Source organism: Mustela nivalis, assembly GCF_964662115.1.
Source record: "Mustela nivalis genome assembly, chromosome: 8".
Lineage (NCBI taxonomy): Eukaryota > Metazoa > Chordata > Mammalia > Carnivora > Mustelidae > Mustela > Mustela nivalis.
Window position 1 is genome coordinate 33,804,283 of NC_139027.1, and position 19,276 is coordinate 33,823,558.

The following is a 19,276-nucleotide window of genomic DNA, read 5'->3' on the forward strand; positions in this document are numbered from 1 at the left end:
CTTTGAAGGAGCTGTGTGTTTAAGGGATTTGGGATTATCTTAATGTTGGCAGTTTTAATAAAACGGTATTTCTTCTTAGAAAGTCAAACTTAACTGAAAATTTTAAATGCCTTTATTTGGCTTTTCTTTAGGATTCAGGTGTTCATTTATGTGTTATCGATGACTCCAATGAGCATATGCTTACTGTATGGGATTGGCAGAAAAAATCAAAAGGAGCAGAAATAAAGGTAAATCAAAAGAAGTTTTAATTATTATTTTTTAGAATACATTATTTGTTTTGCTGATCTTTGGAAGTATATTGCATATCCTTAAGTTGTAAAAGCATACCAACTGACCATATCCATTTGATTTATTGATTGCCATCATTCTAATGATACTAAGAATACCATTCTTAATCTATTTTTTTTAAACAACACTTATTTATGGTCTGTAGTTTCTGTGATAGTATCTATAGATCCTGAGGTCAATTTTTAAACTATTCTTAAGATAAAATAGTCAAGTACCTTCAACCAAATTCCAGTGATATTTCAGACACATTGTGCTACTGAAATGCCAAAGTAGATGGTTATCTCATCTCAGAATTAACTCTGAATACTCAACCTAGTTTCCTTAACAAAATTTGTTACTTCATTCAGTCTTTAAAGTTTTAAAACCCTAAGGAAAAAATTCATCCTAGGAATATGACTCACGTAACTAAAAAGCATATGTAACAGTAAGTTTTTTGGTCTTGATTACATATATGGGGTTGTTACATAAAATGCTACAGCATGTATAATTGTTGTAGAATAGGATTGATCCCTTTGTGTGGATCAGTCTATAACTTATAAGAGAAGAATATAAGCTTAACATTGCAGCTATGTTCATATGGGTAGAAATGGCCTCCCTCTCACAGGCTTTCAGAGAGATTCAGAGTGACAGGATGACTATAAAAAGCCTATGACATATTTGCTGTACTCTTAAATAACATCACATTCCTCTTTAGTTGTGTGCGTGCTCTCTCTCTCTCTCTCTCTCAACAATTTTGTTTGGTATAAGCTTCAGGCTTTCAGCTTGTTGGTCAAAAAGAGATTCTTTTAAATAGTGTAAGTTAATCTTTTAAAAGAAACGGTAGATTGATTATGCTTGAAAAGAATATGACATGTCAGGAAGACTCAAACCTTGAAAAATACAAATGAGGATGTAGATTGTTTTTCAGCCATAAAAGTAATTTAACATTGAAACATGAGGATGTTATACGGAAGTGAAATGGGTGTGATCCTTTGTAGTAAAGGCTACCAGATGAAGTGTTGTGGTTTTCCTCCTGCTGGTCTGATCTTCCAGGACCTTAAATGTTGGTATTCTTCAGAGTTGTATCCCATGTCCTCCATTGGTATCATGTATGCTCTTACGTCCTTAATTACTGTCTGCTGTGTCCCATATCAATTAACTCTAACCCTGATCTCTGTCCCACACTTAAACCTATATTTTTTGTTGCCTGCTAGGCATCTTTATTTGAATGTCCTATCCTGTAAATCAAAATCAACATTTCCCATTCTGCACTAGTCATCTTCCTTAGCCCTCAACCTGTTTCACCTCCCACTACACTTCACCTACTTGTGAAAGCTAGAAACTTTTTCCCCCTTGCTTGTCACACTGAAGTTCCTTGTATCCCAGATGTCTGTATTAGAGCTCTTCCCAGTGCAGGTGACTGCAAAACAACTTAAAGATGAAGAGAATTTATTGATTCATGGTTAAGGAGAAAAAACACATCTAGAAAAGTTCAGAGGGGAATTTTGTCTCAGGAATGACTTGATTCAGGGACTGCATCACTGATTCTCTTCTCTCTCCTCCTTTTCTTTTGTGTTGACCTTACTCTCTCCCACTGTAGATGAGCTCTATTTTTTGCGTAAGTCACAGAAATTTGGAGAGTTGGTACATAGATAGTTCATCTATATACATTTAAAATTCAACAAGGCAACTTTAAGACCTATTGACAGGAATTAAAGAAGACATAAATACATGAAGGAATATATAATAATCATGGATAGAAGAAAATATAAGGATATTACTTCTGCTCAACATAGTCAGAATCCCAGCATGATTTTAACAAAAGTTGACAAGCTGAGTATGTGTGGAAATATGAAGCGATAAGAGTAGACAAAAATAACAAGTTTGATGTGTGAAGTAACTGGAACTCTAATACACTGTTGTATGTTGAACACAGAAATCAACACAGCCATTTTTGGAAAATGGCATTGCCTTTTAAAGTTGAACATATACACCTGTATAACCTCTGCCCTCCTATTCCACTCTTAGGTATAAACCCAACAGAAGTATATCCATGTGTTGACCAAAAGACAACTAATCAAAAATAATGGTAGCCCCACAAAACGAAGTTACCCAAATGCCAATCAGTAGGAGAATGGATAAATCAACAATGGGATCTTTACATACAAAGGAATACAGTACAGCAATGAGAATGAACAAATTACAATATATGCACCAATATGAACTGAATCTCACAAATGTAGATAAAATGGGGTCAGATACAAAGGAGTACATTCTGTATGATTCCATTTAAATAAAACAAAGTAGGGACGCCTGGGTGGCTCAGTTGGTTGGACGACTGCCTTCGGCTCAGGTCATGATCCCGGAGTCCCGGGATCAAGTCCCGCATCAGGCTCCCAGCTGCATGGGGAGTCTGCTTCTCCCTCTGACCTTCTCCTCGCTCATGCTCTCTCTCACTGTCTCTCTCTCAAATAAATAAATAAAATCTTTTTAATAAATAAATAAATAAATAAAACAGAGTAATCTATGTTGCTATAAAAAGGATCATAGTTACTTGAGCAGACCTAGGGGATAGTGTCTAGAAAAGGTATCTAAGTTTTTAGGTATCTGGTATGTTAGAAATTGTTCTTTTTCTTGTTCTAGATGCTGTACAGAGGTGTGTTCAGTTTGTGAAAATTTTCAAGCTATGTACTTAGGATTTGAGTACTTTTCTGTACATATAATTTGATAAAATTAATGTAATTGATAAAATTGATAAAAATTAATGTAAAATTGATAAAATTAATAAAAAATTAAGTAAAGTATTCTAGGGTCAAAGTAAATTTTAAAGATGATGTTAATAACAAAACAAAAATTAGTCATCTCTAGAAGAGATTAATTCATTGACATGAAGTTCTTAAAGTTAAAAAATGGACATTAAGGGGGCACCTGGGTAGCTCAGTCAGTAGTGGTTTTGGCTCAGGTGATGATCTCATGGGCCATCATGGGTCTCATGGTCACAGGATGGAGCCCTTGTTGGAGTCTGCTTGAAGAGTCTGTCCACCTATCCCTTCCCCCACCTTTGTATGCACTCATGTGCTTTGTCTCTGTAAAATAAATCTGGGGTGCCTGGGTGGCTCAGCTGGTTAAGCCTTAGGCTCAGGCCAGGATCCTGGAGTGCCAGGATTGAGTCCCGAATAAGGCAGCCTGCTCAGAAGGGAGTCTACTTCTCCCTCTGACTCGCCCCCTTCTCATGTTCTCTCTCTCTAGCTCTCTCATTCTCTCAAATAAATAAATAAAATCTTTTTTAAAAATAATAAATCTTTCTTAAAAATGGATGTTAATATTCACCCTACAAGTAAACAACAGCTAACAATAAACAGCTGTGCAAGCAAACTGTTAAGTTTGAATAGGTGCTTTTGCCAGAAAACATTTGATAATTCAGTAATTTCAGTGAAAAAATTATATTTGTAATTCCTTTGTGGCTTTCATGCCTATTTTCTTCTACCGTCTCATTCTAGTTCTTTTAAACTTAACTCCTATCCTTTTTTGTCTTTTTTGAGGAAAGAGCATAAAACATCTTAGTTTTTTGTTTCTCCATTACTCTATAGGTATCAGTAGTGACCATTCTGCATCTACTTTATAAACCCTCAGCCTGATGATGAATCTCTAAATCAGTAATATTTTCTTGGTCAATAGTAATAGTACCAAGAAAGAGAAGACTTTTTTTTCCCTGTCAAAATGACTGTCTGTCTTTATGATAGAATGTACATGGCTCTTGCATTTGCTAGTTTTAGTGTACTTTTACCTGAATGTATAAAAAATTAAAAGAATCTTAAACTAATTCTATGTCTTTTTAGTGCAGTTATTATATATAAATAACATAAAAGATGATACAGTAGTATGAGGACATTAAATTCAAATCATTCGAAAAATCTATTAAAATTTTTCAGGAAAGTTGGTCTTCGAAGAAAAGGTGTTTTCTCAAAATGTTTCCCAGTCTTTGGTTGTCAGTAGCTGTAATTGGTATTTGATGGAGATAAAGATATATATTCATCTAAAGCTTTATTTCTCTATCCACAGACAACAAATGAAGTTGTTTTGGCTGTGGAGTTCCATCCAACAGATGCAAATACCATAATAACCTGTGGTAAATCTCATATCTTTTTCTGGACCTGGAGTGGCAATTCACTAACAAGAAAACAGGGAATTTTTGGGGTAAGGATCAGAATGTTGCAAGTTCATTTTAAAACTTTGATTTTTTTAATTGTTGAGTAAACAAACATTATGCCAAAGGAAAACTGAAAATTCTCGTTGTTTCATTGTAGAAATATGAAAAGCCAAAATTTGTGCAGTGTTTAGCATTCTTGGGGAATGGAGATGTTCTTACTGGAGACTCTGGTGGAGTCATACTTATATGGAGCAAAACTACTGTAGAACCCACCCCCGGGAAAGGGCCTAAAGGTATAGTATTCCCACATCAAAGTCCTCACTTTAAATGCACGTGTCTTGCTGTTGCCTTACTCATCCCAATGCCTTTTGTTTTTAAGGTTTTTCATGATGATCTATTTTTAAAAATTAAATTCCTTACAGTTATTCACTGAACATGTATAACCTACATTTGACTATACCCAGACTTTCCTTTTAGGAGGTTAATACAAAGTAGAGATGATAACAGTTATATGTTAATTTAAGCAGTATAAAGATGAGGAGAGAAATCGTCCTGATCATTAGTGTTTTGTGAAGCCATCACAGAAGAAATGATATGTAAGCTACACCATAATGAATGTACAAGACTTAAAAAAGATATGGAACCTTGATCCCAGTTTAGGGAAACAGTGCAAGTGAAGGCAGAAGGGTGGGTATGAATGTGAGGCATCCAGGATGTGAATCAGTTTGTAGAAGTTAACAGAGACAAGAGCTAGCCAATTTGAAGGAAATTCCATTTTATTTTATTTATTATTTATTTTATTTTATCTTTAAGATTTTATTTATTTTACAGAGAGCACAAGCAGAGTGAGCAGGAGAGGGAGAAGCAGGCTCCCCAGTGAGTAGGGAGCCCAATATGGGGTTTGATTCCAGGACCCTGGGATCATGACCTGAGCCAAAGGTAGTCTCTTAACTGACTGAGCCACCCAGGTACCACAGAAAATGTGTTTTTAAAAATTGTAGTGTTTTATAATTCCTACTGTCAGTTTAATATATACTAAGTAATGGATAATTTAAGTAGGGATTAAGATGCAGAGTTTTTTGAGTTATACACAAGAATCCTTTAAACTGGTTGTTGAGCTCACCACAGTAGAAGAGTTAAGAGGCCAGGGGTCCTTAATCCCCCAGTTAGATAACCAAAAAAGACCCTCCAAGGATTACAGAAGTGAAATTTAAAAAGAAAAAAGTTAACTCCCTCCCTGAAGAAGGGAGGAGAGTTTCCAGGATTATCAGTGCTCTGGAGAAGTCAAGAATAAAAACCAAGAATCGACCATTAGTAATTTGCAATATCAATAGAACAATAAGGCCCCCAAACATCTAAGTATAGTGCGGCCAGTCTCAAAATGGAGAATTTTGAGAATCCAAGATGAAAATGGGATGGGAAGTAGAGAGTTACTAGTGTCAGTAGTCTCTCTAAAGTTTCCTACAGCCTGAAAGTAAAATGGGAATTGCCGGTAAAGAAGAGGAGGCTAAAGAGAGATGAGAATACCTGGACTGGGCATATGAGGAAGAATTGTCCTTGAAGAAGAGCAAGAGCCTCCATCTTACTCTGAGACTGGAGCCTTAGGAGCTCAGATACCTTATGTGGGTAAATGGGGAGTAGGGGGATGGTCTTGCAGGATGACACTGATTTCAGTAAAGGCAACTCTCTTAAAGACTTGAAGTTTTTATTTTTAATGTATTGAAGAAGATTAGTAATGTAATAAAACATCACATAATCAGACTGTTACTTTAGAGTTCTACTTGTTGGAATTGGGATCCTCCTGAAACTTTTGTCTTATCTGTGGATATTGGACTTACAATAAATGAATAATAAAACCAAAACCTTATAAACTTAGAGGTATTATTTTCTAAATAATTAGTTATTAAAACTATCCTTACTGATTCTCAAGCCTGCTTCCAAAGATCTTAACAGCTGATGATTAATAGTTATTTATAGTATAGTAAAAAAGAATGATAATCCTATTTACCACATTTGTGGCACATCTCCTCCCTTTCTCCTCCCTTTTTCCCCAACATAGCAACAGACTAGAGGGTTCAGTCTCCCTTGAGCTGGGTCTGAGAATTTCTGTGAGGACAATGTGCATGTCCATGTTATAAAAATGGAAGAGAGGAGTGAAAAAGAATAAACTCATAGTTTGGTCCCCTTCTTTTTCTTACTATAGCCCATCTTCCCAGTCCTTGTAGTGGGCCTTGGCATTTCTTTATCTTTACCTCAAATTGGTTGTCCTCAGAAATATAAATACCTTTTTTTTTTTTTAAAGAATTTATTTGAGAGAAAGAGCGCTTATGAGAGACCACAAGCAGGGAGAGTGGCAGAAGGACAGGGAGAGGGAAAAGCAGGCTCCCTGCTGAGCAGGGAGGCCAGTGCAGGGGCTCCATCCCAGGACCCTGGGATCATGACTTGAGCCGAAGGCACATGCTTAACCAACTGAGCCATTCAGGTACTGCAGTACATACATATATTTTTAAGTCCCATTTGCACCCAAACGCACAATCCACTTTGCCCTTTGCAATGATAGATGAAAAAATTAAAGGAACGGCACTGAAAATAGCCTTTTTTTCAACCCCGTTTTTCTTTACTGTTTAAGAAAAATAAAGCTGAAATAATATTTGCTTCCTTCAAAGTAGAAGGTTATGAGAGAAGAATTAGAAACCTTGTTCTAAGATCAGTGGGCTGGGAACAGAAAGAGATTCTTTATTAGCAGCAACAGGTTGTAGCAGCAGAAAGAAAACTAGCTAAACCAATCAGACTCTTGAGAATCCACAAGAAAAGTGGTGGAGGTTGACAGGGAACCAGCGTGGCGTTCCTGAGACATTCCCTCTGGGGAGTGGCAGAGCAGCACATACATCCTGGTTTCTCTAATTCATTCACCTCACCTTAAACACACTGAAACAACTCCCTTTGTCTCCCTGGAGTCTCTGCATTAAATTAGACTGTGGAAATCACCACAAATAACTTGTGAATAAGGGAATCCTTGTTTCTCTGCTGAGAAAGAAAGCCCTAATTTACATGTCTGTCTTCCCCAGTAGACTTTCCCGGGACTAACACAATATCTGACATTTGGTACTAGCTGTTTAAAGATTATTTGTTAAACATTTCGTTAAGGGAATGACTTTAATCTTAACTTTGGGTGTTAGTGTAGGAATAAAAGTTGAGTGGTCCTGATGAAAACTGTTTTCATGAAAAAGTGGAATTTGTAGCCTTGTAGATTTCTTACGATTGTGCAGATTTTTATACTATTATTTTGGGGATATATTCTACAGCAGTGTTTTCTATATCCATTCAGCTGAATTCCCAAGTTTGGTGGGTGAATTGGATAGAAATTAATTCTTTAGTTGTATTACCAATGATCCCGATCTCAATCACTGGCCATGCATCCTTGAGCTTCTTTTGTCTTGTTTAGGTTCAAAATTCACAAGAAGGATGGCAGTGGATTGAGGATTATTTTTTATTTTATTTTATTTATTTATTTATTTATTTGATAGTGATCACAAGTAGGCAGAGAGGCAGGCAGAGAGAGTGGAGGAAGCAAGCTCCCCGCTGAGCAGAGAGCCGGATGCGGGGCTCAGTCCCAGGACCCTGAGATCATGACCTGAGCTGAAGGCAGAGGCGTAACCCACTCAGCCACCCAGGTGCCCCTGGATTAAGGATTCTTAAGAAAAAAGAACAGTGATACTATCAACTACCTTTCCCACTCATCTCTATTTTCTTTTTCCTGGACTTATTTGCTCAGTATTAGAAATACGAGGAACAGCATTGTCTACCATTGTCTACCAAAACAGTGACTTAAATTGTTGACATATTATCCTCCAACACTAAGCAGAATTTGGGTGTAAATGTACCCTTCATTAGCCTTAATGCATGCTGAGATGGGAGGCAGGGAGAGATCTTTATTTCATTTTTTTGTCTAAAAAACTTGTGGCTTTGCCTTTGTGCCAAGAAAATCTGCATGTGAACATACAGGAAATAGGAAATCTAATCTTTGTGAACTGTTGAGTACATGAAATGGACTGTGTTGTACTCTGCTATGATCCTGTTATGGGCAAACTTCCTAAGAATTTTGTTTCTTTCTGACAGGGAACAATTTCAGTGTTTCCGTTTGATGAATGTAGTGAAATAAATGTATAAGCTTAGATCAGAACACTCAAAGTTTCCATTTTTAAATTCTTGCCCAAAATTACAATAGATTGACCCGTTTTGCATATTCCCTAATATGTATTTCTGCATCCGTGGCTGGAAGCCTTTTCAACCAAAAATACTGTGATAACATATCTGATAGAGGGACATTTTTGGATGGTAGAAGTATTATTTCATAAGTGATTCATAAAGAATACAGCATAATGATTTGATATATGTATGTTTGCCAAATGATTACCACAAATCTTTAGGATTTACTCTCAGGATCTTTCAATATACAATATAGTATTGTTAATTACAGTCACTGTACTGTACATTATTACATCCCCAGAAGTTGTTTATCTTATAACTGGATATTTCTTCCTTTTGACCATTGTCACCTATTTCCCCCACCACCACCTCTGACAACCACCAGTCTGTTTGTTCATTTTTTTTAGATTTTACTTGTGAGATCATATGGCATTTGTTTTTCTGTGTCTGACTTATTTCACTTTGCATAATACCCTCAAGGCTCATCCATGTTGTTACAAATGACAGGATTTCCTTCTTTTTTTATTCCATTGTTTATATGTGTGTATTATTACATTTTCTTTATTAGTTCATCTGATGGTCAACACTTAGGTTGTTCCAGCATTATCTGTTATCCTGTGAGTACAAGGTACTTATTTCTTACCTATATGAGGAAATTCAGATTTTTCTTTTATGAAGTAATTCATAAGTTTTAAGTGGGGGGATTATAAGTTGAGAATATCACAAGATCATTAAATTTCCATTATTCTTAACTCTGCCAAATTCCTTTAAGGGACTAAGAAACACCATTTTAAATTCAAGGATAATTATTTTTCTTGGTAGGTATTTCAAACATGACTTAAATTGGAATGTCAGAAATATAGGCTTATGAGAAAGAAATCTTTGACCGATGGTTGGTTTTGTTGGTAAATACTATCTAAAGGGAACTATGTTTAAATTTGAAACACAGAAATTTTATCTCAATATTAGGTCCTCAGGAAATAAAGGTCATAGGGTAGGAAGTTTGGGAGTAGAAATGTCATGGAGCTGATACTACTAGATATTTTTATTCTTGATGGAGCATTTGTGTCTCAGATTTATTTTTGGCTTTCTAACATTCCATCATTCTAGGAAGATCTTAAGTGTTTAATAAGGTTGTCTTATCTGGAAGTATGGAAGACTGAATTTAAAACAGAAAAACTATTGCACTTTTCTACATTTTCGTGGAGTCCATGAAAGTCCACATTTCTGCTTTTTGTAATTTCTTGGTTCCATGGTACTTTCAGACTCTCTTGTTGACTGTGCATTAGAAAGTAAGGCCTTTGCTCCCCCGCCCTGGCCAGCAATACTCTTTAAAAAGTTCATATTTCAGGGGCGCCTGGGTGGCTCAGTGGGTTAAGCCGCTGCCTTCGGCTCAGGTCATGATCTCAGGGTCCTGGGATCAAGTCCCGCATCGGGCTCTCTGCTCAGGAGGAGCCTGCTTCCCTTCCTCTCTCTCTGCCTGCCTCTCTGCCTACTTGTGATCTCTCTCTCTCTCTCTCTCTGTCTGTGTCAAATAAATAAATAAATCTTTAAAAAAAATAAAAATAAAAAGTTCATATTTCAGAGTGTCTGGATGGCTCAGTTGGTTAAGCGTCCAACTCTTGATCTCAGCTTAGGTCTTCATCTGAGGGTCAAGAGTTTGAGCCCTACACTGGGCTCCACTCTGGGCGTGGAGCCTACCTAAGAGAAAAAGATTTCACATCTCTCATATGTCTTTTCTCTCATGATTGATAATTGGCTGTCTGTCGTATTGGACACAGTTGTGGTATTCAGTGTTTAAAGTATTTTTAGGTGATAAATGTTGATGTGACCTGAGGCTGTTGATGTGAATAGCAAGTTTGTTGGAGTTCTGCTCCCAGCTCTGCACATTCGAGCAAGCTCTACTCCAAATCAGGCAAGCACTTTCCTTTCTCCCTACCAAATATACCCATCTCTTAAATATCTGTACCACTAGCTCCCGCACACTGAGTAATTTTTAGATTCTGCTCTAGCATTCTTTTTTCAAGGATACCAAGGCCCTACAAATTTCAGTTAATTTTTTAAATATAATGGTAGCTCAAATAAATATGTAAAAGTGAACAATCTCAGTGACAGCTTTATTGAGATGCAGTTCACAGACCAAAAATTCACCCTTTTAAAATATACAATAAAGTGATTTTTAGTACATTCACAGAGTTATATACCTATCACTATTGCCTAATTTCTAAACATTTTATCACCCCCAGAATAAACTCTGGGCCCCTTAGCAATCATTTCCCATTTCTCCCTCCCTTCAGCCTCTAGCAACCATTTGTCTACTTTTGATCTCTGTGGAGGTCTCTGTTTTGGACATTTCGTGTAAACTGAATCATACAATATATGGTCCTTTGTGACTGGCTTCTTTTATTGGAACCTTAGTGTTTTCAAGGTTCATCCATGTTGTGGCATGTATCAGTATCTCAATTCCTTTTTATGGCTAAATAATATTACATATTATGAACATATCATATTTTGTTATCCATTCTTCCATTGATGAACAATTTTAGAAAGTGAATTTTTTTTCAGTTTTATTGAGATAAAACTGGCATATAATTTTGTATACACTTAAGGTATATAACATAATAATTTGATTTGATGTATGTTTATATTGCAAAATGATGACCACAATAAGTTTTGTTTATATCCATCACCTCATATAGTTAGAGAATTTTTTTCCCAAAGATTTTATTTATTTATTTGACAGAGAGAGATCACAAGTAGGCAGACAGGCAGGCTGAGAGAGAAGGGGAAGCAGGCTCTCTGCTGAACAGAGAGCCTGATGCGGGGCTCGATCCCAGGACGCTGAGATCATGACCTGAGCCAAAGGCAGAGGCTTAACCCACTGAGCCACTCAGGCACCCCCAGATTTTTCTTTTGATGAAAACTTTTTTAAGACCTACTCTCTTAGCAGCTTAATTTTCAGATTTATAATACAGCATTGTTAACTGTAGTCACCATGCTGTGCGTTTAATTCCAAGAACTTTTTTATCTTATAACTAGAAGTCTGAACCTTTTAACCCCCTTCACCCATTTCTCTCAGTGAGTAAATTTTAAACCTATAATTTTTTTTTATTATTCCAAGTGATTTAAGATCTACTTATTTACCTCAGCCATTTTTTTTTTTTTAAGATTTATTTATTTGACAAGAGAGGGAACACAGCAGGGGGAGAGGGCGAAGCAGGCTTCCTGCCAAGCAAGGAGACCGATGGAGGGCTCAATCCCAGGACTCTGGGATCATGATCTGAGCCGAAGGCTGATGCTTAGCGACTGAGCCACCCAGGCACCCCACTTTGGCCATATTTAAACAAGGTGCTACCTTCCCATTTTTAACCTAGTGACTGATTCTACAAGGTATTTTCCAAAGAGCTTTTACTCTTGCTCTTCCAGCCTCACTAGCCAGATAAAGAGGTTCACTGAATTAAGGTATCATGAATACCAAAGAAGGAGTTCTCAGGAAATGAAGTGGTTATAGTTTTTGTACGAAAATCTTACCCTTGCCCTTAAGAAAGAGGGTCTGATGGGTGCCTGGCTGCCTCTGTCAGAGTATGAAACTCCTGATCTCGGGGTCATGCATCTAAGCCCATGTTGGATGTGGAGCCTACTAAATAAATAAATAATATAAAGGAAAAAAGAGTATCTGATTACATATAAAATAATACACACATATATACATACATAGCTGACCCTTGAACAAGATGGGTTTGAATTGCATGTGTCTACTCATATGCAGATTTTTTACAGTACTGTAAATGTATTTTTTTTAAGGTTTTATGTATTTGAGAGAGAAAAGGCACAAGGGCAGGGGATGGGGGGAAGTGGCAGAAGGAGAAGGAGAGGTGAACTCCCCGCTAAGCAGGGAGCCTATTGTGGGGCTCAACCCCAGGACCAAGAGTGAAACTTAGCCAATTTGAGCGATCTGGGTGCCCCTCTTACAATTTTCTTAATAATATTTTCTCTAGGGATGCCTGGGTGGTTCAGTCCATTGAGCAACTGCCTTTGGCTCAGGTCATGATCTTGGAGTCCTGGGATCCAGTCCCACATCTGGGATCGGTCCCACATCTGGGATCGCGTCCCACATCTGGGATCGCGTCCCACATCGGGGCTCCTTGGTTTACCACAGAGTCTGCTTCTCCTTCTGCCTGCTGCTCTCCCTTCTTGTGCTTTCTCTCTCTCTCTATGACAAGTAAATAAGTAAAATCTCTAAAAAATAATATTTTATCCTCTAGCTTTATTGGAAGAATATATATTTAATACATACAGCATACAAAATATGTTAATCAACTATTGTTATTATCGGTAAGGCTTCCTGTCAACAGTAGGCTATTAGTAGTAAGTTTAGGGGGAGTCTAAAGCTATACACAGATTTTTGACTGTGCAGGGAGTTGGTACACCTAACCCCTGTATTGTTCAGTGGTCAATTGTATGTGTGTGTGTACGTGTGCATGTGTATGTATTTTGTTTTTTTAATGTCTACGTGGACTTTACTAAAAATATATTTTTATGAGCCTGCCTTGTTCCTTCCTGGGTAAAGTGCTATGGACATATAAGAAACCTGGGCTGTCATTCAGCCATCACATTGGTTCAGCCAGACCAGTTTTTAATACTTCTGTAGTTGATCAAAAGCCACTGTTCTAGGCTACTAGTGCCCATTTCCACCTCCGTACCTTTCCCAGTCCTCCATTTTTTAGCAAACAAAAGGGGCAGTCATTGGCAGAGCAGAGGGCCTCCACATGAACAGTGGTTATTTATTTATTTTTTATATTTTATTTATTTGCCAGAGAGAGAGATAGAGCACAAGCAGGGGGAGAAGCAGGGAGCCTGACTAGGGGCTCAATCCCAGGACCCTGGGATGACCTGAGCCGAAGGCAGATACTTAACTGACTGAGCCACCCAGGTGTCCCAGCAGTGGTTATTAAATGTTAAATATTATGACTGTTACCTCAGTAGGAAATGAAGACTTTTTGGAAAGCTTAAGGGAACATTGAAGACTTGTGTCCTCAGCTCTAAAATCAGGAGAGTAATACCTACCCTGCCTACCATGTAGGATGATTATAAGGGATAGTAAGTCCTTTTTTTTTTTTTTTTTTTTTTAAGATTTTATTTATTTATTTGACAGAGAGAGATCACAGTAGACAGAGAGGCAGGCAGAGAGAGAGAGAGAGGGAAGCAGGCTCCCCGCTGAGCAGAGAGCCCGATGCGGGACTCGATCCCAGGACCCTGAGATCATGACCTGAGCCGAAGGCAGGGCTCAACCCACTGAGCCACCCAGGTGCCCCAGGGATAGTAAGTTCTGAAGCTAATGTATCCTCTGTTGTCTGTGGAATTATATCTTTTTGTAAGAATTATTTTGAAATGTTTTCAGAGTAACTGAATATCGATATAAATGCAAAAGGAGGACCTTTTGATTCTTCAGTCTGTAATTAAAATTTTCTTCCAAAAAGACACTAAAGTGATGGAAAATATCACTGGTGTTTTTTTTTTTTTCTCTCATCTTATTAGGTGTTTATCAGATCAGCAAGCAAATCAAAGCTCATGATGGCAGTGTATTTACACTTTGTCAAATGAGAAATGGGATGTTATTAACTGGAGGTGGGAAAGACAGAAAAATAATTCTGTGGGATCATGATCTGAATCCTGAAAGAGAAATAGAGGTAAGGATGAAAACGAAACATGAAAATTTTAACATGTTAAGTTTTCTAAGTGCTTGTCTTTCATCCCATAATAAGTTAACACACTTTCCTGGGAAATTGATGCACACTTTTTTTTTTCTCAAAAATTTTTTGAATTTTTTAATAAACATATAATGTATTATTGGCCCCAGGGGTGCAGGTCTGTGAATCACCAGGTTTACACACTGCACAGCACTCACCATAGCACATACCCTCCCCAATGTCCATAACCCTACCCGCCTCCCTACCCCCCCCCCCGCCCCCGCCACCCTCAGTTTGTTTTGTGAGATTAAGAGTCTCTTACGGTTTCTCTCCCTCCCAATCCCATCTTGTTTCATTTATTCTTTTCCTAACTGGTGCACATTTTTATCATTTCATTCTCTCAGAAAAAGAAAAAGAAAGGAAAAAGAACCATTTATTAAACAAAATAATTGGAAAGAATAAATATACATATATATTATATATTGGGCAGACTAAGCAGTTTTTGTTTATTTCTGAGATTATCTTTTACTGATCTAAAAATATAACCATGCAGACTTTAAAATTCAGCAAACATTCATCAGATACAGTATCTACCTCTAAGGTATAAAAAATAACCAGTTTGATTTTAAAACTTGAAAATAATCTTTTAAACAGTGGGCTTAATGATAATCGCTCTCTGTGTATATGTCTGCTTCATATCCTGCACCAAGTGTATCCACAACACCTGACAAGTATTCTGTGCTTGCAGGGAGTTTGCTACTTGCATTGAGGTCTCTGGAAGTAAAATGGTTAATAATAGCATTCTATAGGTCAGTGATTCTCAAAACAAGGGCAAATTTCACAGTTTACTATTGCTTCTTCTTCTTCTTTTTTTTTTTTTTGGTGATTTAAATTTTGAATTTATGCTATTGTCAACACATAATGTGTTTTCCAGACAAAATCTTTTCTTTTTTTTTTTTTTTTTTAAATTTATTATTTATTTGTCAGAGAGAGAGCGAGGGAGAGCGAGCACAGGCAGACAGAGTGGCAGGCAGAGTCAGAGGGAGAAGCAGGCTCCCTGCGGAGCAAGGATCCCAATGTGGGACTCGATCCCAGGACGCTGGGATCATGACCTGAGCCGAAGGCAGCTGCTTAACCAACTGAGCCACCCAGGCGTCCCCAGACAAAATCTTTTCTTAAAAAAGAGGGTCCCAACAGTATAATGCTCTTGGGTTTTATTTCCAAGAAGACAGACAAGAAGTTGAAAGAGTCACTTTATCACAACCTTAGGTTCATAATGAAAATGCAACTTCCTTTACTATTTCTTTTATTCACAGATAACTTTTATATCCTTTGTAATCAAAAGCTGCACCATCTGTTCATCCCCTTTGCCATTTCTAACATCAGTTTGGATTACCTTTGGGCTTTAATTATTTGTGCTTTGAGGAGTCGCTTTGGGTCCTCCTTCATAAAGAAGAATTGCATTATTTCAGAGTCATTGCTTGGGCTTATTATCTTATTAATACACTATTCACTGAGGGTATAACGTGTAGTGCATTAAATGAGATTGATCTCCCAAGGAGTCCTATGAAAGATAGTTATAACACTTTGTAATATATTGCTTTTTAGTTAACAAATAAATCTTCCTTGTGTTATTCTTAAATTTTTATCCTTACAACAATCAAGAATAGGTAGAGTATATATAATTATTTCCCCATATTATAGATAAATTTGTCTTCAGCTAAATGATGTAACCCAAATAACAACCAGTAAAAAACAAAACCAGACCACATTTTTATGTGGTCTAATAAAACTTTTTCCCCTACACCTAACTGAACTCTTGAAATCATATAAAATATAAATTAAATTGACTAAAGCAAAGAATGTTGATAATGCATTATAACTTCTGTATAATAAAATGTAATTGAGTAAATAAACTTCCTAGTATAATATTACCCTGTGACTTTCAGATTTGGAATTCTGCCATTTATTATCCCATAGTTGCTTACAGCTGTAAATGCAGTCTTCGGGTAGTAATTAATACATGTTATGTGTAGGGTGACTATAAATTTATTTTTTAGGTTCCTGATCATTATGGAACAATCAGAGCTGTAGCAGAAGGAAAGGCAGATCAATTTTTGGTAGGCACATCACGAAATTTCATTTTGCGGGGAACATTTAATGATGGCTTCCAAATAGAAGTACAGGTAAGATGTATGATCTTAACCATTAACTGAATATTTTTTATGATGCCCTCTGTTTCTTATAACAATGGGTCTATTTCATTTCAGGGTCATACAGATGAGCTTTGGGGTCTTGCCACACATCCCTTCAAAGATTTGCTCTTGACATGTGCTCAGGACAGACAGGTGTGCATGTGGAACTCAGTGGAACACAGGCTAGAATGGACCAGGCTCGTAGATGTGAGTAAAGCAAAATGTGATCATAATCCCCCCACGAAAACTGCCTAAACCGGCATTTGGGAGCAGCAAAGGAAAAAGGACTCAGCATTGGTTAAAACCAAGTGTGTAGTTTAGTAAAGTGGATGAGGTAAGGGGAGAATGTTTAGTCACGAAGTGTACATATATCTACTTTGAAGAAGCAAATTAGGGCAAAAGCTCAATTTTTCCGTTTCAGTAGAAAAAAAAAAGATTTGACCTATTTGTGGAGGATTGTTACAGAAATGTTTGGGCCTCTGGTGGTGTTGCAGTTGGATTCAGTAAGCGCTGCTCACTAACAGACTCTACTATCTTCTTTTGGAGTTGATCTCTTACTGTATTTCCTCCCTACCCAACCCAGACATCAGCCTTTTCTAGCCCAAAGGTGTATACACGTTCTTTGCAGACTAAAGAACTGTATACATGTTTGTCGTTATTATCCTTATTGTTCCACTGCCTAGCCAAAAGCTGGCTGTCCTTTTCCCTTGCCACTTTGCCAACATACCCCTTCCTGCTCTGAAATTCTTTTTCCTCTCATATCAATGTGATATTTTTCACTGGCTACAAGAAAGTTGATCAGAACTCCATGTTAATATGAAACCAATTATTTTCAAATGTTTTTGCCACTATTCCCATAGATCTAGGGAGACTTTCACATGTACTCCCCAACTGTCTGTCTCTCTTCTAGGAACCAGGACACTGTGCAGATTTTCATCCAAGTGGCACAGTGGTGGCCATAGGAACGCACTCAGGCAGGTAGGGTCTTGAAGGGAAATGTGAGCTGAGTAATCTGAAGTGGTGGGATGTTTAATCTTTATTCAAGAATGTTCTCAATCTGATTTAGAGGACTAATTTTTTTAAGTGGCACACGAATATGCTTGTTGCTCTCATCTGTTATGTAGCCTCATTCATTTGTTCAGTGATTATTTCTTGAGCACCTGCCATTTGTTAGGCCCTACTGTGGGCATTCAGGCTACATCAGCGTGCAGAACAAAAATCCCTGCCTATGGGGAGCACACATATTTAGTGTGTGGGTGGAAACAGGATAAAAAATAAATATTCTAACTAAGTTAGAAAATGTTTAAAGCCATGAGGGTGGTGGGGGTGGGACACTGAGCCAGAGGGTTTGGGAGGGTGTGCAGTTGTAAAAGATAAGAGTGATTAGGATAGGCTTCATTCAAAAGGCGATAGTTCAGCCAACTTGAACCCTCCTTTGTAGAATTTTTTATGGTGTCAGAAAGTTTCTCTCCTCATTTTCTTTTAGGGAAGGGAACTGAAACTGAAATAACCCAGTCGAGCTTTTATAAATCATTTTTTCTTTAGCCTTTGTCATCTTTTTCTTTTAATGTTACACAGATAGGTTATAAAGGTATATTTTCTGAAATTGTTACTAATTACTTGTCTTTACAGACCTTATACAGTACCTTTCTAAGGTTATTAAGTAACAACACATATTTATTATCTGTATTTTTAATAGAGTTCTTTTTATTGCCTCTGATAGGAAATAGACTTCATCCATAAATAATTTATTAAAGAGGCAGAAGGAAAATATGAAGTAAATTTCCAAAAGTTAAACCTGTAGAAAATGTGGAGTGCTGATTTCTGATGAGGTGAAACTATTGTGAACACAGTATAAACACTTTTGTTTATATGACAGATATTTCAAATCAGTTCATTTAAATCTTAATTTAGTCATTTGGAGTTTTTTAATAGCAAGTATTTCCTTTTGGTTGTTGGATACAAAAGAACACCTCTAGAAAATCGAAACACTCAAGTTCCTTCTATACAGCATTACAAAATCTAGGATCATGAAGGGATGCCTCGGGGCTCAGGTCATTTAAGCATCTACTCTTGAGCTCAGCTCAGCTCTTAATCTCAGGGTTGAGTTCCAGCCCTGTGTTGGACTCCACACTGGATGTGGAGCCTACTTTTTTAAAAAATGATGAAAAAAACAGGTCTCTAGTGATAAACTTTGAAACATGGATGCTATTTGATTGAGTCTAAAAGAGAATTTTAGAATTAGACTGCTAGGGAGGGAGAGAGTAATTGGTGAAAACTTGGAAATATTGACAGTGTTACTATCTCAGATTTCTCCAAAATGCATGTTGTTATTAGATTATTATTTCAACTTAGGTGTATGTCAGGTCACTTTGTAGGATTTGAAGGGAATTATTTTCCCTTTTACAAAAAAAGTGTTAAGCACATTAAAAGCAACCTGAACTAAAGTATTAAACTTGTTTCCAGAAAGCCACAAATGAGTTCACTTCAGTCTGTTTTTGTGTAGGTGAGCAAATACCACAAATGCTGAGGTTAAGACTAATTATTTTTATTTATCTCTTTATTTATATATATTTATTTATTTATAAATCTGTATTATATATTTTTATTTATATAGCTTATTAGTTATTTTTATGTATTTCTTTAAACTTTCATAAGAATGCAACAAAATATTCATTGATCTCTCCATTGCACAGACAGAAAACCAAGACCCATAGAGCTTACCACTTGTGATTGAGCTAGGATTTGAACTCAGATTCTATATG

The 19,276-nt window shown here is 37.0% G+C and overlaps 1 protein-coding gene across 5 annotated transcripts in view; it reads left to right on the forward strand.

Moving 5' to 3' along the window:
• Nucleotides 1–19,276, forward strand: part of EML4 (EMAP like 4) — a 155,958-nt gene that overhangs the window by 108,511 nt on the left and 28,171 nt on the right. For all 5 annotated transcript variants that reach the window (XM_082743281.1, XM_082743280.1, XM_082743282.1 and 2 more), the window contains 7 exons: nt 132–227; nt 4,330–4,464; nt 4,575–4,710; nt 14,165–14,316; nt 16,377–16,502; nt 16,587–16,718; nt 17,422–17,489. In XM_082743281.1, coding sequence (XP_082599407.1) covers nt 132–227; nt 4,330–4,464; nt 4,575–4,710; nt 14,165–14,316; nt 16,377–16,502; nt 16,587–16,718; nt 17,422–17,489 — 845 coding nt within the window. The remainder of the gene's footprint in view (nt 1–131; nt 228–4,329; nt 4,465–4,574; nt 4,711–14,164; nt 14,317–16,376; nt 16,503–16,586; nt 16,719–17,421; nt 17,490–19,276) is intronic.